Raw genomic sequence first — 27,891 nt, 5'->3', positions numbered from 1 at the left:
ATCCACACACCTCTGTATAAACACCTGTGTATCTTTATAATTTTGAGTTAATTTCACACTATTTTATAGCACTGGTTTTGAGATACTTTTGTCAGTTACTTTCATCTTCTACTTTATCACTATGAAAGTACATAATTGTACTACGCCTACTGGGTACTTTCACAGTGATAATGTAGAAGATGAAAGTAACTGACCAAAAGTAACTAACTGTACTTTGCCAATCTCAAAACGAACAATATAAACGAGTACAAAATCAACTCAAATTTATAAAGATGCATAAACTGAAATGTTATTTCAAGTTCTGTAACTCAATGATTTCATACAATAAACTACAGTATTAGTACTGCCCAACAGCTCATATTTAAAAAAATGTTTTCTGATATTCTTTTAAAAAGTACTTAATTTTATTTAATTATTCTTCAGAAGTAAAGTCCAATTGAAATTGGTGTTATATGCATCACTAACTGCTGGAGCACGTTGCTTTTTTGTTTTTTGAAGAGCAATGAAATATGGACACCACCCTTTTTTAACGTAAGGACAAAAGTAGACAGTCACCAGTATTACATCAAGAAAAAAAAATAGCATATTAATGGCACTCCAGGTATACATTTGCATAAAGAGCTTTAGACATCTAAAATTATTGTGCTTCACTAACACCTGTCTTATTTCAAAACATAGGTATGTACATAAGCCATCAGCATAGTATATACTATGTGTCAAAATGCTGATATTGTTCAATGCACTGCGACACAAACACAGTTTGCAAAGGTTAAGAGGACTCTGCACAAGATAGGGGAAGAACCCTTCAGTTATAAGGGCTATGACAAGCAGTGAAAGCTAAACATCAAAGCTCCTAACATAGATTTTGAAAAACTGGTTCTCTAAATCTTAGTATCAACATTTCCATAAAGTGTAGAGAGTAGAACTATTACAATCAGAGTCCCACAGCTGTCAGGAGAGTGCTGCGCCATTGGGAACGAACACCCACCCACCCACACCCTGAGTACAGAAGGAAGGCAAGTGGTTACAGTTTGGAAGGAAGATTTCTCATGCTATCCACACAAAAAAAAAATTTAACTGAGGATTTCAATTTTTTTTTTTAATTAAAGATGTCAGTTCTACAAACTAGTATCCACTTCATGAAGGTGAAACTACGCATTTTCATGAACAGCAACACAATCTAAAGTATTTTTATTGTCAGGTTATTGAGAACAAAAGAGACAAACTTACCTCCTTCCAAGGACTCACGAATTGTGTACGTGCATATCGAGTTAGCATGTGGATAATAACAACTTGCCCCCACTCCTCGACATCAACCAACAAATTACACAACTTTCGATAGTTCTTATGAATCAGATCTATCCTATCCGGACACACTTCCTCAAATGCCATCACCACACTCCCAGCCACCAGCTAGAAAACAAAATTGTAAAAACAAGAGTCAGTGATTCTCTTTACAGATGATCCATACGTGAATATGTATTGGCAATTCTTAAAACTAGTATTGGCAATTCTCAGTACTTTAAAGCATGTCCATTATGCAAAAAGATAATAACCAGAAAAAGAGACTCCCCCTCTACTCACACAAGTGGAGTCTTATTTTAAAATGGATTCTGAATAATTGCATTAATCAGTATATTTGGCAAAATATGTCCTTTTTTCAAACAAAACAGACAAACATATTTAATCTCAACCCTAGCACTGAAGATAAAGTGCAAGCAAAAAGTTCTTTTGAGATTTTTTGGAGGGGGTAGGGGTGGTAATTTATGGTTTCACAAAGAATTTATCAGATGTAAGACTTACTTCACATTATCTGCAAATTAACGGTAAGTACAAATACAAAATAGTGTCATGCACTTATTAACATTCCATGATCAAATTGGAGGAGAAAGTGGGGTGATTTCTCTGACGTAATGGAGACCAACATCCTCTCGATTGCTAAACAATCACTGCCAAATGCGACTTATCCCTGGGGTTCATAAAATTACTTCTAAAGAGCAAATGTTATGCCTTTTGAATACGTTAGATATTTTCAGCAATTTTCTCAGAGGATTTTCTCAGAATTCATCCAGACTCTTCTACAAGTTATTTGCCTCCCTCCCTCCAATTTCAAAGTTGCACAAGTTGAACATAGTATAAATATTTTCAGGATGTACACATAATATAAAACCTTGCCATATGGTTCTCTCTCCTTCCTTGGTTATGAAAGTAATTTTGTTTTCATGAAAAAACTAAATGAACAGATTCTAGACACCTATTATCTGCAAACACATGGTTCCTCCTGTGTGGGGTTTCTCAAGTGCTACGGAGGAAAACTCTTGTGGGGGATCCTTCTTGAAATAATGGCAGCAAGTCATTTTATGAAAGATGTCAAGCTTCAAAGACAAGCAACATATGTATTCCAGAACACAATTTCCAAAATTTTAAAGCACAGGAATTCCAAGCTCCTAATCAAATAAATTTGTGATAACTTTAGTTTGGGACTTTGGACTCCGCTAGACTACTTCTCTGCTACAGAAACCAAAAAGCTATTGGTATAACCACCTTCAATAATAAAAAAAAAAAACAGAACAGCGAACACCATACAGTATATACTTAAGTTGCCTCCAGGAAATCAGTTACACACAGCATAAGCACTTGTCAATGAGTCAAGTATTACTGTTCTTCCTTTCCTAATTGTTTTAAATAAGATTTGCTTTATGTCAAGGAACATGTTAAGCAAAACATCTAACATGGTAAAACTTCTATATGAAATAACTGATATGTTTGCAGTTAGCATGCCTGCAATCCAGCTTTCCAGGAGCAAATAATGTCATTCTATCTGAGCACTGGGGATGTGAACTTCAACTTCTAAAATTTCCCCAATTACTTAAAGTAAGCAATTAAATAGAAATACAGTTTATCGAAATGGCACCTCTTGAGAAATATTAAATACAATGATATTCATATGTTAGATTTTTCCTCTACATTTGGGCTATTAGTATGCATCCAACATTACAACTGAAAGAAAATACCTCAGAATATAGTCTTGATATTATGCTAAACAAGTTTCAGATCCTGTGGGAATTTTATGAATTACTAAAAAGTCTAAACGTGAAGTTGCATTTATCGTCCCAAACCCTGCCCATGCGCTGGTACATACTGAATACGCAATGCATTCCAGAGCACAAAGAATTTATTATTTGTAAGAACTAAATAAAAATGCATTATACTTGCAACAGAAAATAGAAAATTATTGCATCACATATAGAAAGGTCATTTTGTGTTTTCAGTATTTTTTAATTTTGTTATATTAAGCTTTATTATTGCATAGATGTAATAGACAAGTTAGGTAATTATTCATGTAATTAAACACATTTCTATTTATTTGGTGGTTAGGAATAGTTAATAAGCTTGTGTTATACTGGTATTAAAACTACCTCAGCATATTCAAATATTACACTTAGTTTGAAAACTGAGATGGCAACAAAATATTGTAGATTTAGATGTAGTTTAAATACAGAGAGGTTTCTTTAAAATGTTGGCCAAAATTTTTAAGAATGGTACCTGAAGTGAAGCTCCTAAACTCATATTTGGGCTCAAAATAAGCAACTGGATTTGCAGAAAGGCTGATGATCACCCATCAACTCCTCTGTACTTTACTGAAAACTGATGTGTTTTGAGAACTCAGGAGTTGCTGGCCACTTTACCTGCATAACTACAGACTCAGTGGTCCTTTTATACAACATTCCTCAGCCCACGATGAGCGACAGAGTTTGTGCTGAGGACGTGCACGTGGTGCAGAGCCCATCTGTGCATCCACTCTGCAGTAGATTCATTGCAGCTTTAATGCACACAGGGCCTTCTGCAGGATTTAATATGATGGGCAGTGGAATTTTACCTTTTTTAAAATAAATAATACTTTTGAAACATGCATTTTTGTTCTATTAGATGCAAAGAAATATTTAATCAGAACGTTTATCATTCTTGTATTTTAAATGCATGGAATATATCTATATTTATCTGGATATAGGTCAGCCACGCAAGTGTGTGACTGACTATACTCTAGTCATTAATGGTTCTGATACCTCCATAACAGAGCACAGGACTTTGGGGTTGTTTTTTTTAAGCACTATAAGAACTTCATTGTGTACCATCAAATGCAAAGAATGTGCTGAGGTCAGCAGAAATTGTCATATTTACAGTTCATGAAACAATTATTTGAGTTGATTTGCATAGCACTTACTGTAATGCGCACACTACTTAAGAAAATATTAGATTAACTTGATTTTTTTTATTCTCTCCATCTTCCAAAAGCAAGGTTTTATTACAAGAGACAAGAATGGAGGATTTAGAACCATATTCAAAGTTTAGAGACAGCAAGAGAAAAAAGAAACCAAGTTTTCTAACTTTTCCCTAATAAAAGGACCATTCTCTAGTTAGCTCTAGCCATTTCCCCTAAAGTATGACCCTCCTGTATATCTAAACATCAAAGGCACAGCTAATAATCTTAGTGTGTTAAAGCATCAATATTCTATAAAAACATTTAGAATTAAAACAAAATGATCCACTCAGAATTTAAAACCAAAAAATATTGGTTTCCAAAATACAGTCAGTTAATTTCCATCTCACTGTGTCAATAGCAGCTTTTATGTATAAGGAGAAAAAATAAATCACTCTAACAAAACTAGCAATGAGCTCGTCAAATTCAAATGCAGCTTTCCATTTATGTATTTTTTATATTAAAGCAATAAACATGGTTCATTTGTCTTTCACTGGTTGCCACATTTTTCTGTGCTGTTGCTATGAACTTCAGCCATTAGCTGCGCTCCAAGGTAAACTACATGAACCATCAACAAAAGTGACACCCAATCTGTGGAGTTCATATTTTCTCCAGATTATCTATGCTAGTTGACAAGCTGGTAATGAAAAAAATCACACTAAGCAAATGGTTCCTCTAATAACAATAAATTTTCTATAAAATTATGAAGGGTACAAAATGTTTCCTTGCATCTATTTTGTCATGAATTCTAATTAACGCTGCAAAAACCTGAGTGTGCTGGGTCATCACAAGAAATGCATCGAGGTTTGATTGATAATATGTTGCACTGGCCTATGCCTGCCAAGATTCCTTTCTCTCAAAATTAATGGCCATCCCACCTGCCCTAATCATACAGCCCAAATGATATTCCCCTTCTTATTTCAATTTTCTGGAGGCATGGAAACTGGGAAAGATCAGTCATTTATCTTCTAATAGCTGGATAATAGATCTATCACAATAAAACATCTGCACAAACTCAGTAATTTTTTCACAACAGTGAAGCTTTCACCAACATTAAATCAATAACTTATGAAAACACTGGCTTACCCACATGTGCTGGCACTGAACACTAACTTACTTAACAGATATTTACTAAAAAGAGTTAGTCTTTCCATTTTCCTTACTCCCAAAGGTACTGCTCTAGTTTAAAAGCTCAAGTATTCTCATCACAAAACCATCACCAATTAGGATCAATTTTAAAAGTTAATGATTTGACTTCAAGAGCCAGTGTTTTATACAGTAGTCATGCAATCTTAAAAAGCAACTCTTTAGTGTTCACTTGTGTAAGAAACAATTATGGTAGTTAAGTGTTTTACTTTTTCAAAAAGTCAGTTTTAGGAGCAAATCTTCATGCCACAAGAAAGCAGTAATGTTTGTGAACATTCAGAGTAGGCTAGTGGTAACTGAAGCGTTATTAGGGCAAAAAGATTTTAAGTCCTAAAAAGGTGAGTTACAAAATGGAGGGCCCGATACTTCTTTGCGCTATATTTACCCTGCGGGTAAATAACTTCAACGGAGTTGCTCTCATTTATATCACCGTAGCCAAAACAAGCATCGGTCATCAGTAGTGCCTTCCCTGACTTCTCGTATACAGGGAGTGCCTGAAAGTCATGAGCATAGACGAACAGATAATTAATACATTTCAGAAACATGTAATCGGCTATGTAACCATGCACCTTAGATCATTTTTGTAACAGACTAGGCATGTCTCTCTCGAATTATGAATTCCATTTTGTAACGTAAACACCACTTTTGATAGTAACCTTCAGTTTGTATTGTAACCCCTATGTTGGCTTAAGAGATCCTGTTTGTATTGAAAAACAGCCTCGTTCTGACAAGGCCAGTCTATTCCAGACACTTTCCTGCTCATGTTGGGGGCGTGGAACATTTCAGAGAAGGTTAACAATGAGAAAGTTAACGTCGTTAACTGACTGTCCCCTGCTGGAACAGTAAGGTCACTGATATTAAAAGACACTCAACAAGCCTGACCAGGGGAAAAGGGGAAGACGGGAACCTTTAATTCACCCCAGCTAAGGCACAAAGACAAAAAAGGGACAGACTGTTTAAAAGGTGGGTGCTTCTCTAAGCAAGGGCAGACCATTTCTACATGCAAAACCAGTCCTAAGAGAGAGAAGGCAAGAAGTGCTGCCTAGCCTAAGAACACCGACGAAAGCCAGTACTCACAGATGAGGTGAGATCAGATATTGGGAGTTGCATTCAGTAATGGTGTTGTTTTTCAAAGATGTATGATTCTCTAGTGCACTTCACTAAGAGTAGTTTCTATGGTTAAGAAGTTCCCTTGCTAAGTTTACTGCATGTTTCTTGCTTTCCAGTCACATTGTCCTGAAGGATTTAACTAAAAACCAGAGCTCCCACAGCCAGGTAGACTCTGGGAAAACATGTAAACAACTGAGGACTCAGAAGGGCTGAGGTACTAGTTTCAGGATCTAAGGCAGTCAGAGTATGTGGTTCCACTACCCAAGAAGGGTGTCAGACACAGGGTCTGCACCGGACAGTGTGCCTGAGACCCAGAATTATGAACAGTGACCTGTCACTACCCAGATTGTGGAAGTGGGGGAGAAGGGCACCTTTGTAGCACATGGAGCCCAGGATTTGGGTCCATTTACAACAGACTGGTGACTATCCGGAAGGGAGGACTGGGCCAGGACATAATACTGCACTCGGTCCTAAAATCCCTCTCCATCAGGATTAAGTAGAGTCCCTCAAAAGTGAAGTATCACAACCCCAAACCAGGTCACCTGGAAAACAGCCTATGGGTTGTAGCAAAACGGCAGCCACTAGAACATAGCAAGCTAAGAAATATGAATATAAAGACTCCCTCCTACTAACCTACCTGAACACAACATCCCAATCTACATTCCAACTCCACCTTACACTTTATTTGGAGAGTGGATTTAATGCTCCATTCTTTTTGGGAACAAAGGGTTGATTCATTCCATCCCTGATCGGAACAAGCAGGCCATCTGTTCCATGTAAAAAGCATTCCTGACATTTCAGCAGCAATTCCCTAGCCCCTTCGAGCCCAAGCCAAGAACAGGGTGGGTGAAGTTCATTATATAGTGCCCTCCTCCAGGCCTGAGAACAGAAAGGTGAGAAGTCTCCCCTTAGAGACTCAGCACAAGTTGATTGTTGTCTGGTGGAATGAGCCCTCACCCCAACTTCAGGGGAAGGATGTGGTCTAGTTGGTAGCAAATGATAATGCAGCCAGAGATACATTTAGGAAGTATTTATACAGATATAGCTTGACCCCTTGATCTCTCTGCTGTGGTAACAAAAAGTCTAGGTGTCTTTCAAAATGCTTTTGTTCTTTGTAGATAAAAGGCCAGTCATCTTCAGATGTTTAGCGAATGAAGCCACTTCTCATCAGAAACATGCGATTTCAGAAAAAAATATCGTTAAATGGATGGTTAAGACTTCTGTGAAACTCTGAAATTACTTTAGGAATGAATTTGGGGTGGGGGCAAACAGAGATCTGTTCTTTATAGACAGTAGTATAAGATGGGTCTGCCATTAGTGCTCCCAGCTCACCGATCCTTCTGGCTGATGTGATAGTGACTAGGAAAGCAACTTTCATTGAGAGATGAGACAGAGCATATGGCTAGAGGTTTGGAGACAGACAAAACAGCGATGATCAGATCCCATTAAGGTGTTGGCTTCATCAATGATGGAAAGGATATAGTAAGTCCATTCGGCAATCTGGTCACTGTGGGATGAATGAACATAGTGGGGTTATCAACAGGGGGATGATAATGATAGCTTCTTAAATGAACCCACAGGGAATTAACTGAGAGACACAATGTCTTAATGGTAAGTAGATATTCTAGAAGGGATCCCAGTGGACTCTGGAGATAATTGGCATTGTTGTGCCCAAGAGGAGAAATGCTTCCACTTACATGAATAGCATCTCCCGATAGAATCCTTTCTGCTTTGGTTGAGGATGGACTGACTCACCAGGGAACATGAAATGATCTACATCTGATGCCCATCCAAATACCAGGCCTTGAGTTGAACTGGTCATGGGTTCGGATGCCTGACAATGCCATTGTGTTGTGTTGCAGGTCCATGAATGGCCGGATGCTGACGGGCAATGGATTGATAATTTCAGTAGGTCCATGAACCAGAAATGTATCAGTCCATTAGGTGCAATGAGGATGACTTGAGCCTTGTCATGACAGATTTTCCACAGGATCCGCACTATTAATGGGATGAATAGGAAGGCATACCCTCCAATGGTAGCAGAATGGCATCTCCCTTTGATCCCGTCTAGAACTGCTCTGGAACAGTACAAGGGAAGATTTTTGTTCATCTGTGAGGCAAGGAGGTTCCAAGTTAATGTTCGCCACTAGGTAAAGACCTTGTTAGGTGAATCATGAATTTCCTACTCATGGTCCATGGAAAAATGTCTGCTGAGACTGTCTGCTAGAAAGTTCGGCACACCTGTTAAGTATGCTGTAGAAAGGGTTATGTGACGTCAGATACACTAGTTCCACAGGTTGATTGTCTACACACACACAGAGGGATCTTGTTCTCCCTTGCTTGTTTATATAGAAGGAAATGTCGGAGGGGCCTGTAACCAGAGGTGATCCAGAGAACACAAGGGTGTGCTGTCTGCCGGGTGCTAAGATACGGGATGTGGACCTGAGGCTGAAGAAGATCCTAACAGGAGCGGGAAAGAATCCACTGATTGTCCTTCATGTGGGAACAAATGATATGGCTAGATTCTCGCTGGCAACTATTAAGGGAGACTATGCCAGGCTGGGGAAGACACTTAAGGAAATCAAGGATCAGGTGATCTTCAGTGGGATTCTGCCTGTTCCTAGAGAAGGCCAACAAAGGTGCGCCAAGATTATGATGATCAACAGATGGCTCAGGCACTGGTGCTATAAGGAGGGCTTTGGGATGTATGGCCACTGGGAGGCATTCATGGACAGAGGACTGTTCTCTCGGGATGGACTTCACCTGAGTAGGGAGGGAAATAGATTTCTAGGATGGAGACTGGCACAACTGATTCAGAGAGCTTTAAACTAGGAATTTGGGGGGAAGATGTCCAGGTAATCTCCACACTGGATTTTAACACTGAGAGGGAAGAAAACGAAGAAAGGATACAGCAATGGGTAAGAGAATGGACATAAGGAGGAAGGGTAGTGTAGATACCAGTCTAATAGGTGATATTGGCGGTAGAATTCTATGCCTAATCGGGTAAAGAATCTGAGCGAAGCCAAACAGGAAAAATTAAGATGTTTGTACACTAATGCGCGGAGTCTAGGTAACAAAATGGAGGAACTAGAGCTACTGGTGCAGGAAGTGAAACCATATATTATAGGAATAACAGAAACATGGTGGAATAGTAGTTATGACTGGAATACAGGTATTGAAGGGTATGTGCTGTTTAGAAAAGACAGAAATAAAGACAAAGGTGGTGGAGTAGCATTGTATATCAATGATGAGGTAGACTGTAAAGAAATAAGAAGTGATGGAATGGATAAGAGAGCCTGTCTGGGCAAAAATCACATTGGGGAAAAAAGCTACTAGAGCCTCCCCGGGATAGTGTTTGGGTGTGCAATAGACCAGAGGGGTCTGATTTGGATATGGACTGAGACCTCTTTAATGTTTTTAATGAAGAAAATACTAATGGGAATTGTGTGATCATGGGAGACTAACTTCCCAGATATAGACCAGAGGACAAGTGCTAGTAATAATAATAGGACTCATTTTCCTGGATGAGATAGCTGATGGATTCCTTCACCAAGTAGTTGCTGAACCAACAAAGGGGATGTCATTTTAGATTTGGTTTTGGTGAGGACCTCATAGAGGAAATGGTTGCAGGGGACAGTCTTGGTTCGAGCGATGATGAGCTAATTCAGTTCAAACTAAATGGAAGGATAAACAAAAAGATCTGTGACTAGGGTTTTTGATTTCAAAAGGGCTAACTTTAAAAAATTAAGGACATTAGTTAGGGAAGTGGATTGGACTGAAGAACTTGTGGTTCTAAAGGTGGAGGAGCCCTGGGATTATTTTAAATCAAAGCTGCAGAAGCTATCGGAAGCCTGCATTCCAAGAAAGGGGAAAAAATTCATAGGCAGGAGTTGTAGACCAAGCTGGATGAGCAACCATCTCAGAGAGGTGATTAAGAAAAAGCAGAAAGCCTACAAGGAGTCGAAGATGGGAAGGATCAGCAAGGAAAGCTACCTTATTGAGGTCAGAACATGTAGGGATAAAATGAGACAGGCTAAAAGCCATGTAGAGTTGGACCTTGCAAAGGGAATTAAAACCAATAGTAAAAAGGTTCTATAGCCATATAAATAAGAAAAAAAAAGAAAGAAAAGTGGGACCGCTAAACACTAAGGATGGAGTAGAGGTTAAGAATAATCTAAGCATGGCCCAATATCTAAACAAATAATTTGCCTCAGTCTTTAATGAGGCTAATGAGGAGCTTCGGGATAATGGTAGGATGACAAATAGAAAGGAGGATATGGAGGTAGATATTACCACATCCGAGGTAGAAGCCAAACTTGAACAGTTTAATGGGACTAAATCGGGGGGCCCAGATAATCTTCATCCAAGAATATTAAAGGAACTGGCATATGAAACTGCAAGCCCATTAGCAAGAATTTTCAATGAATCTGTAAACTCAGGGTTGTACTGTATGACTGAAGAATTGCTAACACAGTTCCTATTTTTAAGAAAGGGGAAAAAAAGTGATCCGGGTAACTACAGGCCTGTTAGTTTGACATCTGTAGTATGCAAGGTCTTGGAAAAAATTTTGAAGGAGAAAGTATTTAAGGACATTGAGGTTAATGGTAATTGGGACAAAATACAACATGGTTTTACAAAAGGGAGATCATGCCAAACCAACCTCATCTCCTTCTTTGAGAAAGGAGCAGATTTTTTTGACAAAGGAAACACAGTGGATCTAATTCACCTCGATTTCAGTAAGGCACTTGATACGGTTCCACATAGGGAATTATTAGTTAAATTGGAAAAGATGGGGATCAACATGAAAATTGAAAGGTGGGTAAGGAACTGGTTAAAGGGGAGACTACAATGGGTCATACTGAAAGGTGAACTGTCAGGCTGGAAGGAAGTTACTAGTGGAGTTCCTCAGGGATCGGTTTTGGGATCTTTTTATTACTGATCTTGGCACAAAAAGTGGGAATGTGCTAATAAAGTTTGCAGGTGACATAAAGCTGGGAGGTATTGCCAATACAGAGAAGGACCAGGATATCATACAGGAAGATCTGGATGACCTTGTAAACTGGAATAATAGTAATAGGATGAAATTTAATAGTGAAAAGTGCAAGGTCATGCATTTAGGGATTAATAACGAGAATTTTTGTTATATGCTTTGGACGCATCAATTGGAAGTAATAGGGGAGGAGCAGGACCTCCGAGTATTGGTTGATCACAATCTGATATGGCCGTGAACAAAGCTAATGCGATCTTGGAATGCATCAGGTGAGGTATTTCCAGCAGAAATAAGGACATGTTAGTACCGTTATACAAGGCATTGGTGAGACCTCATCTAGAATACTGTGTGCAGTTCTGGTCTCCCATGTTTATGGAGGATGAATTCAAACTGGAACAGGTACAGAGAAGGGCTACTAGGATGATCCGAGGAATAGAAACCGGTCTCATAAAAGGAGAATCAAAGAGCTTGGCTTGTTTAGCCTAACCAAAAGAAGGCTATGGGGAGATCTGATATATTTACAGAGAGCAATCAGAGGGATAAATACCAGGGAGGGAGAGGAATTATTTAAGCTCAGTACCAATGCGAACACAAGAACAAATGGATATAAACTGGCCATCAGGAAGTTTAGACTTGAAATTAGATGAAGCTTTCTAACCATCAGAGGAATGAAGTTCTGGAACAGCCTTCCAAGGGGAGCAGTGGGGGCAAAAGACATCTGGCTTCAAGACTAAGCTTGATAAATTTATGGAGGGGATGGTATGATGGGAAAGCCTAATTTTTGCAATTAATTGATCTTTGACTATTAGCAGTAAATATGCCCAATGGCCTGTGATGGGATGTTAGATGGGGTGGGATCTGAGTTACTACAGAGAATTCTTTCCTGCGTGTCTGGCTGGTAAGTCTTGCCCACATGCTCAGGGTTTAGCTGAATGCCACATTTGGGGTCAGGAAGTAATTTTCCTCCAGGGCAGATTGACAGAGGCCCAGGGGGGTTTTCGTCTTCCTTTGCAGCATGGGGCATGGGTCACTTGCTGGAGGATTCTCTGCACCTTGAAGTCTTTAAACCATGATTTGAGGAGTTCAATAGCTCGGACATAGGTTAGGGGTTTGTTACAGGAGTGGGTGGGAGTGAGATTCTGTGGCCTGCTTTGTGCAGGATATCAGAATAGACAATCATAATGGTCCCTTCTGACCTTAAAGTCTATGAGTTTGACAACTATCTGGATATGCCAGGATCAGATGAGCAGGAGGACAGCATTGCACACCCAACCGACTGCTCTTAGTGCCACTAAACTGATATGCATTCTGGACTCCCAAGCAATCCAGATGTCTTCTACACTATGCTTCTCCATATGACCTCCCCAACTTAAGAGCAATGCATCGGTAATGACAGTCATCTTGGGTGGAAGTATGAGGAAAGGACTTCCCATTTAGTAGATGGTGAAGGAATCGGTTTGCCAACTGGACTTCTCTGTATGATCTGCGTGTCAGAAGCCAGTTGTTGAAGAATGAGAAGATGGTAAACCCGTTTCTTATCATGCAAGCTTCCATTACTAAAAAGACCTTTATAAAGACCATGGGTACCCTAGATAGCCCCAATGGAAGGACTTGATCAAGGCAGAACCTGAGGAAACCTGTATAGTCCAGGTGAATGTCTATATGTAACTGTGCTTGCAGCACTGTCTATATGAAAAGTATGCATCTCTCATGTCAAGTTGCACGAACCACATGCTCTCTTCCAGAGGGAATTATTTATGTCAGTGTGACCAGGTGGAATTTGAATTTTTGGATTAATATATTTATTCAGTGTACGACAAGGATCGGTCTCCACTTCCCATTCTTTTTGAGGGCTAAGAAGTAGGTGTAGTAGAAATCTCTCTTGCTGTAAAGATGAAAGACTGTCTTTTGGTTTTCACATCAGAATTGGTACTGACAGATCTATACTCCTTTCTGCCACTTTCTCCTGGTGAGATGGTTTATTTGGACCTAAATCTTTAGGACCCAGGCACAAGGACCCACCCGACTTTGAAGGATACGGGGACAGATAACTTTTCCTCAGATCAGCTTTGGAAGAAGGTCTACGCTTGTGGGAGTACCCCTTACTCTCATGAGCAGCCTTCTCATTTAAGCTTGGAAGTCTTTGTCTTGATCTGAGCTTGTGCTCAGAGGGGTGCTGCCTGTTCATAGAGGCCACTGTGTCGGGGGAGGGCGGGGGCGGAAGACAAGGAGGTGCCCCAGATCAGATTGGCCTTCTCCAGAAGATGTTTCCTAATTCTTAGCTCTCAACCCTCACAGATTGTAGGATGGAAGGAACAGCAAACAATGAACTTAGCCAAGACGTGAGCCTCACCTAGGCAGAAAAGGCAGTTTTGATGTTCATCACTCATTGAAAAGGAGCGGGGGCAGGAAACATAATTCTTGAACCCTGGGACTCTGGGCATAATCCTAGCTTCTCAGGGAAGATTTCCGCAGGGCGTGGAACAACTAACTACACTAGTACTTAAAGAGTAAAATACTAAAACTATTTACAATATATTTACAGATTGATGCAGCCAAAAGAAGTAGCTATGGACACAGAAGATTGTGACTCGGGCCACGTAGTAGTAAGAAGGAACTGGCAAGGTGTTGGTATGACCCAGCTCTTGTGCTCTAAACTGACGGCATAAGGAGAACCACCATACATGTGCAGACCAATAGACATTGCTTACTAGAAATTTTCAGAATTAGGTGAACGGCATGTGTGCCACACATGTAACAACACACAGGGACCATCACTCAAAGAACTGTGAGTTTATGTTAGTCAAATTAAACCAACTCCCAAAATAGTACAAGTCCTGTACAAAGGCTGGGAGGATGCCTACTTACCTGAACAAACAAACAGTCCTCCAGAGAGTTCAGGAAAAACTCAACAGCAAAGGTGTCATAAATATAAAGGGAAGGGTAACCACCTTTCTGTATACAGAACTATAAAATCCCTCCTGGCCAGAGGCAAAACCCTTTCACCTGTAAAGGGTTAAGAAGCTAAGATAACCTCGCTGGCACCTGAACCAAAATGACCAATGAGGGGACAAGATACTTTCAAAGCTGGAGGGGGGAACAAAGGGTCTGTCTGTCTGTGTGATGCTTTTGACGGGAACAGGTCAGAAATGCTCTTCAGGACTTCTGTTAAGTTAGTAAGTAATCTAACTAGAAATGCGTTAGATTTTCTTTTGTTTAATGGCTGGTAAAATAGCTGTGCTGAATGGAATGTATATTCCTGTTTTTGTGTCTTTTTGTAACATAAGGTCTTGCCTAGAAGGATTCTCTATGTTTTGAATCTGATTACCCTGTAAGGTAGTTACCATCCTGATTTTAGGAGAGGTGATTCTTTTACTTTTTCTTTCATTAAAATTCTTCTTTTAAGATCCTGATTGCTTTGTCATTGTTCTTAAGACCCAAGGGTTTGGGTCTGTGTTCACCTATGCAAATTGGTGAGGATTTTTATCAAGCCTTCCCCAGGAAAGGGGGTATAGGGTTTGGGGGGATATTTTGGGGGGAAGACGTCTCCAAGTGGGCTCTTTCCCTGTTCTTTGTTTAACACGCTTGGTGGTGGCAGCACAGGGTTCAAGGACAAGGCAAAATTTGTATCTTGAGGAAGTTTTAACCTAAACTGGTAAGAATAAGCTTAGGGTGTCTTTCATGCAGGTCCCCACATCTGTACCCTAGAGTTCAGAGTGGGGAAGGAACCTTGACAGGAGCCTATATAAGAAAAAGACCCAAAAATCAGGACTGTCCGTATAAAATCAGGACATCTGGTCACCGTAAGAAAAGCCTTGTCTGTTTGTAAGAATACTACCTATCCCATACGCTCAAGTTGGTATCCATCCATCCTCCGATTTAAGACCAACCTGAGGAAGTCCAAGATATATTTCAGCTCTTGAATTTTTAAAGAGCTTTAAAAGTTTATGCAGTTTACTCTAACATTTAAAGACTACAGAAGGCTTCAAATGGAAGCATTCAAAAAGTGTCCTTTATACTGTATTGGGTGAACTTTCATAATCTCCCTTTTCGCCATTCTGTATACACATCTCTAGTAGATTATTCTTCTCCCGCAGTGCCAGCAGTTATGGATTAGTGTTGCAGTAGTTGGCTGTGCTGAAAAAGAGTACTTTGTTAAAGGGTTGTGTGCAGGATGTCAGTTAAAAGGGGTGATAAAAGGCTGATAACCCTTAGGAGTGAAGAAATAAGGTTTGATGTACGGAAGCTGTGGTTAATGGTAAGGCATGTGTGTGGGTTGAAAGTATGCACTGCTAGTTTTTCATTTTCTCACTTCTGTGGGCTTGCATCAGGTGGGTTGCTGACATAGCAACCACTTCACAATGAATTTTTTTCCTGTATTAGTTTCTTAGGGTTTTTTAATGCTTATTTTGGGGTTGGGGCTAGTAAGGATGAGGCAGAAGCACAGCTGCACACGAACCTTCTCTACTGTAGGATGAAATCAGTCCAAAAGGTTTTTATATGCACTACCTACCCAATCAGTTAGGTTTGTGCATGCCTGTTCCCCAATCAATCAGGTTTGTATACACAGCACAAACTTTGAATTGTAACATGAACAGCTAAAAGTGACCCTAAATCCAAGATTTAAAACACAAAAATAGGGAAAAAAACAGAAGACAAAACAAAAACAAAAACCTGTGGCACCAGATCTATTAAGAATGAATCTCTACCAATTTTTTTCCATGCAGAGTTGTTGTGGCCTTGTTGGTCCCAGGATATTAGAGAGACAAGACGGGTGAGGTAGTATCTTTTACTGGACCAACATCTGTTGTTGAGAGATCTCCAGATCAGTCATGATTTTATAGACCTCTATCATATCCCCCCTTAGTCGTCTCTTTTCCAAGCTGAAAAGTCCCAGTTTTATTAATCTCTCCTTATATGGCAGCCATTCCATATCCCTAATCATTTTGTTGCTCTTTTCTGAACCTTTCCAATCTTTTTTGAGATGGGGTGACTACATCTGCATGCAGTATTCGAGATGTGGGCATACCATTGATTTATATAGAGGCAATATGATATTTTCTGTCTTATTATCTATCCCTTTCGTAATGATTCCAAGCATTCGGTTCGCTTTTTTGACTGCCGCTGCACATTGAGTGGATGTTTTCAGAGAACTATCCACAATGACTCCAAGATCTTTCTTGAGTGGTAACAGCTAATTTAGATCCCATCGTTTTATATGTATAGTTGGGATTAAGTTTTCCAATGTACATTATTCTGCATTTCATAGAATCATAGAATATCAGGGTTGGAAGGGACCCCAGAAGGTCATCTAGTCCAACCCCCTGCTCAAAGCAGGACCAATTCCCAGTTAAATCATCCCAGCCAGGGCTTTGTCAAGCCTGACCTTAAAAACCTCTAAGGAAGGAGATTCTACCACCTCCCTAGGTAACGCATTCCAGTGTTTCACCACCCTCTTAGTGAAAAAGTTTTTCCTAATATCCAATCTAAACCTCCCCCACTGCAACTTGAGACCATTACTCCTCGTTCTGTCATCTGCTACCATTGAGAACAGTCTAGAGCCATCCTCTTTGGAACCCCCTTTCAGGTAGTTGAAAGCAGCTATCAAATCCCCCCTCATTCTTCTCTTCTGCAGGCTAAACAATCCCAGCTCCCTCAGCCTCTCCTCATAAGTCATGTGTTCCAGACCCCTAATCATTTTTGTTGCCCTTCGCTGGACTCTCTCCAATTTATCCACATCCTTCTTGAAGTGGGGGGCCCAAAACTGGACACAGTACTCCAGATGAGGCCTCACCAATGTCGAATAGAGGGGAACGATCACGTCCCTCGATCTGCTCGCTATGCCCCTACTTATACATCCCAAAATGCCACTGGCCTTCTTGGCAACAAGGGCACACTGCTGACTCATATCCAGCTTCTCGTCCACTGTCACCCCGAGGTCCTTTTCCGCAGAACTGCTGCCTAGCCATTCGGTCCCTAGTCTGTAGCTGTGCATTGGGTTCTTCCGTCCTAAGTGCAGGACCCTGCACTTATCCTTATTGAACCTCATCAGATTTCTTTTGGCCCAATCCTCCAATTTGTCTAGGTCCTTCTGTATCCTATCCCTCCCCTCCAGCGTATCTACCACTCCTCCCAGTTTAGTATCATCCGCAAATTTGCTGAGAGTGCAATCCACACCATCCTCCAGATCATTTATGAAGGTATTGAATAAAACCGGCCCCAGGACCGACCCTTGGGGCACTCCACTTGATACCGGCTGCCAACTAGACATGGAGCCATTGATCACTACCCGTTGAGCCCGACAATTTAGCCAGCTTTCTACCCACCTTATAGTGCATTCATCCAGCCCATACTTCCTTAACTTGCTGACAAGAATACTGTGGGAGACCGTGTCAAAAGCTTTGCTAAAGTCAAGAAACAATACATCCACTGCTTTCCCTTCATCCACAGAACCAGTAATCTCATCATAAAAGGCGATTAGATTAGTCAGGCACGACCTTCCCTTGGTGAATCCATGCTGGCTGTTCCTGATCACTTTCCTCTCATGCAAGTGCTTCAGGATTGATTCTTTGAGGACCTGCTCCATGATTTTTCCAGGGACTGAGGTGAGGCTGACTGGCCTGTAGTTCCCAGGATCCTCCTCCTTCTCTTTTTTAAAGATTGGCACTACATTAGCCTTTTTCCAGTCATCCGGGACTTCCCCGGTTCGCCACGAGTTTTCAAAGATAATGGCCAATGGCTCTGCAATCACAGCCGCCAATTCCTTCAGCACTCTCGGATGCAACTCGTCCGGCCCCATTGACTTGTGCACGTCCAGCTTTTCTAAATAGTCCCTAACCACCTCTATCTCCACAGAGGGCTGGCCATCTCTTCCCCATTTTGTGATGCCCAGCGCAGCAGTCTGGGAGCTGACCTTGTTAGTGAAAACAGAGGCAAAAAAAGTATTGAGTACATTAGCTTTTTCCACATCCTCTGTCACTAGGTTGCCTCCCTCATTCAGTAAGGGGCCCACACTTTCCTTGGCTTTCTTCTTGTTGCCAACATACCTGAAGAAACTCTTCTTGTTACTCTTAACATCTCTGGCTAGCTGCAGCTCCGGGTGCGATTTGGCCCTCCTGATACCATTCCTACATGCCCGAGCAATATTTTTATACTCTTCCCTGGTCATATGTCCAACCTTCCACTTCTTGTAAGCTTCTTTTTTATGTTTAAGATCTGCTAGGATTTCACCATTAAGCCAAGCTGGTCGCCTGCCATATTTACTATTCAATATTTATCAACACTGAATTTCATCTGCCATTTTGTTGCCCCTTCACCCAGTTTTGAGAGATCCTTTTGTAGCTCTTCGCAGTCTGCATGGGACTTAACTATCTTGAGTAGTTTTGTATCATCTGCAAAATATGCTACCTCAGTGTTTACCCCTTTTTCCAGATCATCTATGAATATGTTAAATAGGACTGGGCCCAGTACAGTCCCCTGGGGGACACAACTATTTACCTCTCTCCATTCTGAAAACTGACCATTTATTCCTACCCTTTGTGTCCGATCTAGCTTCTCTTGCCTGTTTCTGCATTTTCCACGGGTGCCTACTCTACTGCCCATGTCCATTTCACCCCCTCCTAACCGCATGATAGACCCCTTACTCCAGGGCAGAATCTCAGGGCTTATTCTCCCCGCCCCGAACCTCCCCCTTGTCCCTGATGACCACCCTCATCCTATAGAGCATAGGTGGGCAAACTACAGCCCATGGGACCGTCCTGCCCGGCCACTGAGCTCCTGGCCAGGGAGGCTAGCCAATCCCCGGCCCCTTCCCTGCTGTCTCCCCTCCCCCACAGCCTCAGCATGCCGCACCGCCAGTGCTCTGGCCCACTGCTCCAGTTGGGCAGTGGAGCTGTGAGCTCCTGCTGCTCTGAACAGCATGATAAGGGGGCGGAGAGTGGAGGGGGGAGGGTGGCTGGGGCATAGGTCCTGGGGAGTGTTAGGGGATGGGGGTGTGGATAGAGATCGGGGAATTCGGGGGACAGGAAGCGGGGGCGGCGGTTAGGGGACATGGAGCATGGGGGGTTGGATGGGTCGGGTGTTCTGAGGGGAGCAGTCGGGTGGTGGGAAGTGGAAGGGGGCAGATAGGGGCCAGGCTGTTTGGGGAAGCACAGCCTTCCCTACTCGGCCCTCCATACAGTTTCTCAACCCCGATGGGCCAAAAAGTTTGCCCACCCCTGCCACAGAGTAACTGCAGCCTCCTTCCCCCATAAACCCCTTCTGCGCTCAGCTTCTTACACAGCTGGGCTTCACTCTCAATTAACCCTGGCCCTCCTTCTCTCAGGTGATATCAGGCGACCTAATTGTCCTCTCAGGCCCCTGTTAACCCGATCAGGGCTGGGACCGGGTGCACACCCAATCACAGCATCCCATCAATCACCCCATCAGTGTGGGAAGCTCACTGAATCAAACTCCTCTTATTTCTTGCACATTGCCCAGATTCACAATCCTGTGCAGCAGGACATGCTTACTGGACTTGCACACCTGGATGACCACCACACACTAGATTTTCTAATGCCAGACTGACTGAACACTGATCATAACAATCTGAGGTTGCGAGCTTCCAGAGCATAATCATAACCAGTTTTTCTCCACTGTCAATTCATTTTGGCATCTGTGCTCTGGAGGATTAGTGCAATTCACGGACACAACTCCAAGATGCATCCTTCCACATCTGAAAGTTCTGCACCCACTGCTTATCATTCCCAACTTGAATCACAATCCAATCCCACCACTAGATGCTCCTTTCACAAGCCCAGAAGCACCGCTCCACTTTGATCTTCCAGTAAATGAATACCTGTAGCACATGGTGATTTGTATGCAAAGTCTGCATCACCTGTCCCTCCTCAGTATCCATTTTAACTGCTACCTCACCATCAGCTGTGATAGTTGTTGAAGTTCCACAAATACTTAACAATCAGGTGCCCTATCTCTAAAAAACACAAGAACTCTGCAGACCTGTTCAGCATCCATGCTTCTGCCAGCAGAATGGTAGATAGATTAAAAGATGTAATGGAGGAACTATGGCAATTTTTAAAAAATGGTGTGAAAAGAGAAGAGTATTATGGGATGGAAGTCCTAACAGGAGTGCTGATATCCCATAATACATTTCAAAAATGTCCCACAAGGGAATGCATCAGACAGTGGCATGGCAAACAGTGGGATGCCTATCCACAGTGTAGTGCATTATGTCAATTATAACCACCTGCTGTGAGAACATATTGCAGTGACAAATGCAGTCAAGTGTGCACAGGTTCAAGTGAAATTGTAATGTTGGCAGCTGTATGCCGGAACAAATGCTACTTTAAAAATTTCAGTCTGGACATGGCCGAAGTAATCCCAGAGAGGGAAGCATGGTAACAGGAATGCTTATGGGAAAGAAACAAAAAAATAACCCTTCCAATGGCTTTTATACCATCCCATAGAACTAAATAAATTTTATCCATTCCCTAGAATTCCAACAGGTGATAAACTCTCTCTCTCAAGTTCTATAGACTTATAGGGTTCATTCTTAGGAAAATCTATAGACTTTTTCATAAGGGGAGGAACTTTTTACCCTTTTTCAATATCATCTCCAGTACTTCTCTCCTCCCAAAAAAAAGCACATTCTGCGCTACCTACTTACCCCAAAGTAAAGCCTTCCATATTGAACCTCTGTTTAAATCTGACCATGGCTCTGCTCTAGGAAAGCATTGCTTAAGTGTGATTAGGAGCCAGCTGCCTTGACCTCACAGGTCCTCATTATGTAAGTACTACTACCCTGGAGAAGAGCACAGCAAAAACAGAAGGGAGGAACTGATGCACCTTTGTCAAATTTTCACCAGAACCCTTACCCAGACCCCACCACTTTTATAATTCCCCTCTTAAAAACATGACCCAATCCAGCAATCCTTTGTGGCTAGAAAAGATTATAGGATGTAATCCCAAGGGAGAGGACAGAGGTTGTGACAATCTACAGCTCTAAGCAGCATTTAAAAAATAAATTTAAACGACTGCTAAAGAAATTTCATCCCTCCTCCTCAGATGTTCATTTAGAAAAAGATACATTTGACAGTGTTTCTAGAAAAAGTGTGCAGAGCACAGAACAGAAGTGGCACAATGCGAAGATTTTATTTGCAACTATTTGGGATGAGCTGCATAACGAGCTGTTTTGCCACTCACGAGTAACACACTCATCCAAAACTCACAGTAATAGAACCTTCATAAGGTACCACACAGCTGAAGTTTAATAACCAGGTATTCATAGTACAAACACCCAAATATGTAAAAAGCTTTATGAGGGTATACATACACCAAACCCAAGCATTCAGGAGCATGTAAGAAATACATTTTATATTGTCTATATAAATGCTAAGGATCTAGATAATAAACAAGAGGAGTTGTATAGATGCTCATGTATAAGAAATATGAGATGGCTGGTATTACAGAGACTTGATGGGACGGGTCTTGTGAATGAAAGATTAAAATTAATGGTTACAGTTTCTTCCGTAAGGATAGAATGGGGGAAAATGGGATGGAGTGGCACTTTACATCATACACACCCTTACCTGTTAGAATCATAGACTATTCAGAATCACAGGATCTTGCATACTTATGGATTAAAGTTCTAACTAGTAAAACTGAAGATGGGGTACTGTTGGGGATCTGTTACAGACCTCCTTAATCTCACTAAACATCTGTCCATAATGTGTAGGAAGAAAGTGCCTTCTCCTGGGTGACTTCAACTTGAGGGACATTTGGTGGATCTCTCATGCAGTCAGTAACAAAGCTTCCTTAAAGTTTCTGAAAGGAAGAGTTGATAATTTCTTAACACTGAGTTCTGCACCCAACATGATGTTACTCAATAATGGTCCTTATTCTGACAAAGAAAAATTAGTCACTGACCTAAATGTTAGCAGTTGCCCACATACTAGTGATTATGATCTGCTTACATTTATCTTGTGCAAATACAAAATTGCACCAAACAGTAATATGTACATTTGGAACATTCAAAGGGCCAATTTTCCCAAGTTTAAAGGAATAACTGCATGAGAACATTTAAGAGAAAGTGGGACATGTTAATGAATGTGTTATGGGTTTATCCTACAGAATGCCCAGAAAGCCACAATTCCACAGACACACAAAAAAGTTAAGCTTAGTAAGAAGTCATCCTGTTTTAAAGCAGATCAGGAAGCAGTGATAAAACGCCCCCGCACACATCCCCCCCACACCTCCACATTACATACAAAGTATGGAAGACTGGGGAAGTACATGGCAATGAACATAAATTACAAATCGAAAGTGTAGGTGACTGATAAGGGAAACCAAAGGAATGAATGACATATCAGCAGCTAATAGGGTTAAACAAAAAAAGGACACATTTTTGCAACATATTGGGAAGAAGAAAGAAAACCCTAGGTCAATTGCTAGATGCAGATGGTAAAGTAGTAGGTAGTGATGTAGAAAAAGCAAAAATGTTCAACAGATACTACCATTATGTATCTGGAACCAAGTAGGATTATGTATCCATGCCATATGATGCTGTGGACAGAAAAGCAAGTTTACTATCTGTAACAAAGGATGAGAGGCAACAGCTAATAAAATGAAACATTTTCTGATCAACAGGTCCATATAACTTACATCGAAAGTGTTTAAAGAGCTGAGGAGCTCTCTGAACCACTAATATTAATTTTTAACAAATCTTTGAAACCTGGGAAAATTTCAAAAGGACTGGACAACTACCAAAGTAGTCCCAATATTTAAAAAGGATAAAAAGGACAACACAGGAAACTGCAGACAGATTAGCCTGATAATTTCTGGTAAAATAATGGAATGGTCAATTCATGTCTATCAACAAAGAATTAGAAGCTAAAAACATAATTAATGCCAGTCAGCATGGTTTCATGTAAGGTAGGTATTAAACTTTTACAGGTCTGATTGATAATGGTAACTGTGTTGATATAGAGTATTTGGATTTCTGCAAGGCACTTGACTTTGTACTATATAACGTTTTGATTAATACTCTTGTATAATATGGAATTAACAAGGCACACATTAGATGGATTAAAACTCTCAATAAGAGAGAAGGATGGTCCCACAGTTAGTGCCCTAGCCTACTGTAAGAAACTGCAGGGCTAGAACCTGGGATCTTAGGTGTTGTGGGCCACTGACGCCTCCAGATCACCAGAGGAGGCTTAGGCTGGATTCCTATGGGAAGACTCTGTGAGGCTGGGCCCAGCAGGAAGTACTGTCCAGCAGGACCTGAGTGGCAGCTCCTTGCAGCCCACTAACTGGCTGGCACCAGTATTTATGACAGGAAACCATAACAAGGAGTAGTCTAAGCAACAATACAGACTGCCAGCCTGTCTCACTTCAGACCCTGCGCATGAGAGATCCCAGATTCCAGCTTCTAACACTGCCCTACCTCCTGATGTTGGACTCCTGGTTTGTCCTCTGGCCTGTCTCAGGCTCTGACTCTCCAGTATGAAACTTTGCCCAACTCCGAACTTCCACTCTGACCACTAGGTCTGACCACCCACAACCCAGTCATGACAACCAGAGTTCAATTCCACGCTCCACTACCAACTTATGTGACCTTGGGTAAATCACTTAGCCTCTTTGTACCTCAGTTTCCCATCTGTAAAATGGGTCTTGTGAGGATAAATATATGAAAGATTATGAAGCATTCAGATAGTCCAATGATGGGGTAGTTTAAGTATCTAGCAGATAGAAAATGTAATTAATGGAGAGAGATCAATAAGCAGGGTTGTTTCCAGTGGGGTCCTTCCCCAACTTCGGTGCTATTTAGTATTTTATCAAGGAACCAGAATAGATGATGATATAAAAAGATGGTAAAGTCTGCATATGATACAAGACTAGTGCAGTACTAAATAATGAAGAGGATAGGTTACTGTTCCTGAATCACTTGGTTAAATGGTCAAAATCCAACAAATACATTTTAATACAGCAAAATGCAAGGCAATACATACCAAGAACTCAGGTTATATCTACAGGATGGAAGAGACTGTCCCTTAAAGCAGTGATTCAGAGAAGGATTTACAGATCATCATGGATGACCACCTCAATATGAGCTCTCAGTGCAATGCTGTGGCAAAAAAGGCCAATGAGATTCTTGGATGTATATAAAGGGGAATGTCAAGAAGTAGGAAAGTGATCTTGCCTCTGTATACAGCACTAGTAAAACTGCTACTAGAATACAGTGCCCTGTTCTGGTGCCAAACTATAAGTAGTAAGTGGAAATACTAGAGCGAATTCAAAGAAGGATGACAAATGATGCAGGGCTGGAAAACAAGCCTGACAATGTGAGCTTAAAGAGATCAACTTATTCAATGTATCAAAAAGACAGCCAAGAGGTGACTTGATCACTGTGGCCATGTCTACACTTACCAGGGATCGAGGCTGTTGCGACTGATTCAGCAAGAGTCAATTTCGTGGGTCTAGTGAAGGTAGATAGTGAAGACCCGCTAAATTGATTGTGGAGCGCTCTCAGGATGACTCCAGTACTCCACCAGAACAAGAGGAGTAAGGTAAGCAAATGGGAGAGTGTCTCCTGTCGATGCAGCACAGTATAGACACCACCGTTAGTTGACCTAAGCTACGTCAACTCCAGTTACGTTATACATGTAGCTGGAGTAGTGTGACTTAGGTAAATTTACCCCAGTAGTGTAGACAAGGCCTGTGTGTAGGTAATTGCATTTGGAAAAGATATCTGATAATGAAGGGGTTTTCAACTTTTCTGACAAAGGCAGAACAAGATCCAATGGCTGGAAGTAGACATCAGATAAAGTCAATATTAAAATAAGACAACTTGGCAGCTGTGAGAGTAATTAAACACAATAACATCTTACCAGGGGAGGTGGTAGATTCATCATTGCCTGGAACCTTTAAATCAAGACCAGATATCTTTTTTAAAAGATAAGCTTTTCTCTAGCTTCAGTCAGAAATGCTATAGCCTGTGGGACAAGCAGGAGGGGAAGAGAAGGAGGGGCGTCAGGTCAGAATTCTGGTCATAGTGGTTCCTTCTGGACATGGAATCTGTGGATCCATCTGTTCGTCCCTGTTTCACGGGCCATGGGAAGAAATGGACTGCCTGCACTGCCCTCAACACGCTCATAAGACTTGCAGCTCTGCATTATGATAATGACTTCTTCCAACAAATGGGCATCCCCACTTATGTCTCCCTGCTGATCAGGAATGCATCCCTCATTGATTCTGCTCCAGAGCAGGTCTGGGAAAGCAATCTCAGACACTTGGTGTTGCAGGCTGTAGCAAATAGGTTTATTTGTGGGCGGCCCCATTTTTGGAATATATATTTCTACATTGTGTCGTTCAATTCCCATTCATGGGGAAAAACATCTGCTGAGTTCATCTGCCATGGTGTAGGTATCTAGGCAAGTAGGAAGCAGAGAAGTGGATATTGTGTTGGATGCACCAATTCCAGAGGCTCATAGCCTTGGTGCATAATGAGTGTGATCGGACTCCCCTTTGCCTATTTATGTAAAACATTCAAGCAATGTTGTTGGTCATTACTCTTACGTTTTGGTTTCTTATGAACGGTAGGAAGTGGAGGCAGGCACTGCAGACAGCATGGAGTTCTAGCAGGTTTATGTGTAGCTTTGTCTCGGCTGTGGACCAAAACCCCTGAATAGTGCGACATTGCATGTGTGCTCCCCACCCCATGAGGGAGGCATCCATTGTGATCATCTGTGTTGGAGGATCTTGTGTAAATGGGATCCCCAAGCATAAGTTGTGTGGTTGAATCCAAGAAGTTTGCAAATCATTTACCTTGGGAGGGACATCATTAATAGTATGTTTAACTTGTGCTTGTTTGGTCTGTAGACAGTTCCTAGCCATCCTTGCAGACAGCGCATGTGTAAGTGCACATATTTAACCACAAACCTGCATGCTGCCATCCGGCCCAGAAGTTGTAGGCAGGCATGATCTGTAATATGTGGGCTGTTCCGCACTGCACATGTGAGTGTCTTTATCATGTGGAACTGGTCTTGTGGAAGTGACACTTTCACTGCCACTGAGCGGAGGTAAGCGCCGATGAATTCTAATGGTTGAACTGGTTCTATTGTTGATTTCTTTTAGTTTATTTGTAGACCCAGACTCTGGAAGCAATCAATCATTCATGTTATGATACACCCTGCCTAAAAGGCAGGGTGTATCATAACACGAAAATAAGCATCCTGCAAGTCAAGGGATGAAAAACAATTCCCCTGCTCCAGCACTGGTATTGTTGTTAAGGTGACCATCTTGAGCCATTGCTTTCTCACAAACTTGTTCAGTCGCCTAAGATCCAGGATAGGTCACCACCCTACATTTTTCTTGTGTGTTAAAAAGTAGTAGGAAAAAAACCCTTCCCCGTGTTGCATCGGAACAGTTTCCACTACCCCTAATTGGAGGAGATTATCGATCTCTTGGTGAAGCAAATGTTCATGAGAGGGGTCCCCGAAGAGGGATAGGGAGGCTGGGATGGGGCATATAAACAGGGAAAAAATGGTATAGCTAGTACAGATGACTTCAAGGGCCCATTTGTCCATGCTAATGGCAGCCCATTTCAGATAGAATAGGAGCAAACAGTCTTCAAATAGATGGATGGCATAAACACTGGAATCTGGGAAAGGTCTTTGAGACCCTCAACCAAGTCTTCAAATTTTTTGTTTAGAGGAAGGCGCATGAGATGCCGCTGCTGGTGGAGTCGGTATCATTGTGGTCTCTGTCTTTGTCGTCGTTGTTGTTCGTAAGGCCTCCAGTGTTGCTGTGTATATGTTGAGTATCTATTTCTGTGGTATGGTTGATACCTAAATTGTTTCCTTTTTGTGTCAGGTGTATGAATGCCAAGGGACCGGAGAGTTGCCCACGAATCCTTCATAGCGTGCAGTACCTCATTGGTTCTGGCTGCAAACAATTTCTCTTTGTTGATGTTGGATCATATTAAATAAGTTCTGTATTAAAATCACAAATGAGTTTGATTCCCCATAGTTTAAATCCCAGGGTATTACTAATTAAGAGGTCTCTTGGTTTTTGGTACTGTTTCTCTCCCTTTATGTGTGAAACTTGCAAGCTGCTAATTGTGTTAGTACATTCTAAGACAGTCTGTCCTCAAAGCAAATTCTTTGTAATAACAACTACTCACACAGAGAGAGACTCAAAGCAATACTCCGTAACAACAGAAACAGCACCCAGAGACTCCCCGCCCTTTTGTTGTATTCATCTTGCTTTGTTAACAATTGTGATTAAAATAGAGATAAGAGGATGTATGTGGATGGATGCTTGTTGTGGATAACAACTGAATGATCAGGGAGGTGCCAGCCTAAGAATCTAGTGTCCATCGGCTGAA

General features: G+C 41.4%; 1 protein-coding gene across 3 annotated transcripts in view; it reads right to left on the bottom strand.

Annotated features, from left to right (window-relative positions):
• The window catches only part of AP3B1 (adaptor related protein complex 3 subunit beta 1), a 343,754-nt gene that overhangs the window by 206,457 nt on the left and 109,406 nt on the right, over positions 1-27,891 (bottom strand). For all 3 annotated transcript variants that reach the window (XM_084629231.1, XM_084629233.1, XM_084629232.1), the window contains exon 7: positions 1,231-1,413. In XM_084629231.1, coding sequence (XP_084485357.1) covers positions 1,231-1,413 — 183 coding nt within the window. The remainder of the gene's footprint in view (positions 1-1,230; positions 1,414-27,891) is intronic.

The sequence above is a fragment of the Lepidochelys olivacea genome (genome assembly GCF_965140295.1).
Source record: "Lepidochelys olivacea isolate rLepOli2 genome assembly, chromosome: 5".
NCBI lineage: Eukaryota > Metazoa > Chordata > Testudines > Cheloniidae > Lepidochelys > Lepidochelys olivacea.
Note: the sequence above shows the minus strand (reverse complement) of the source record. Positions and strands in the feature narration are given on the sequence as shown.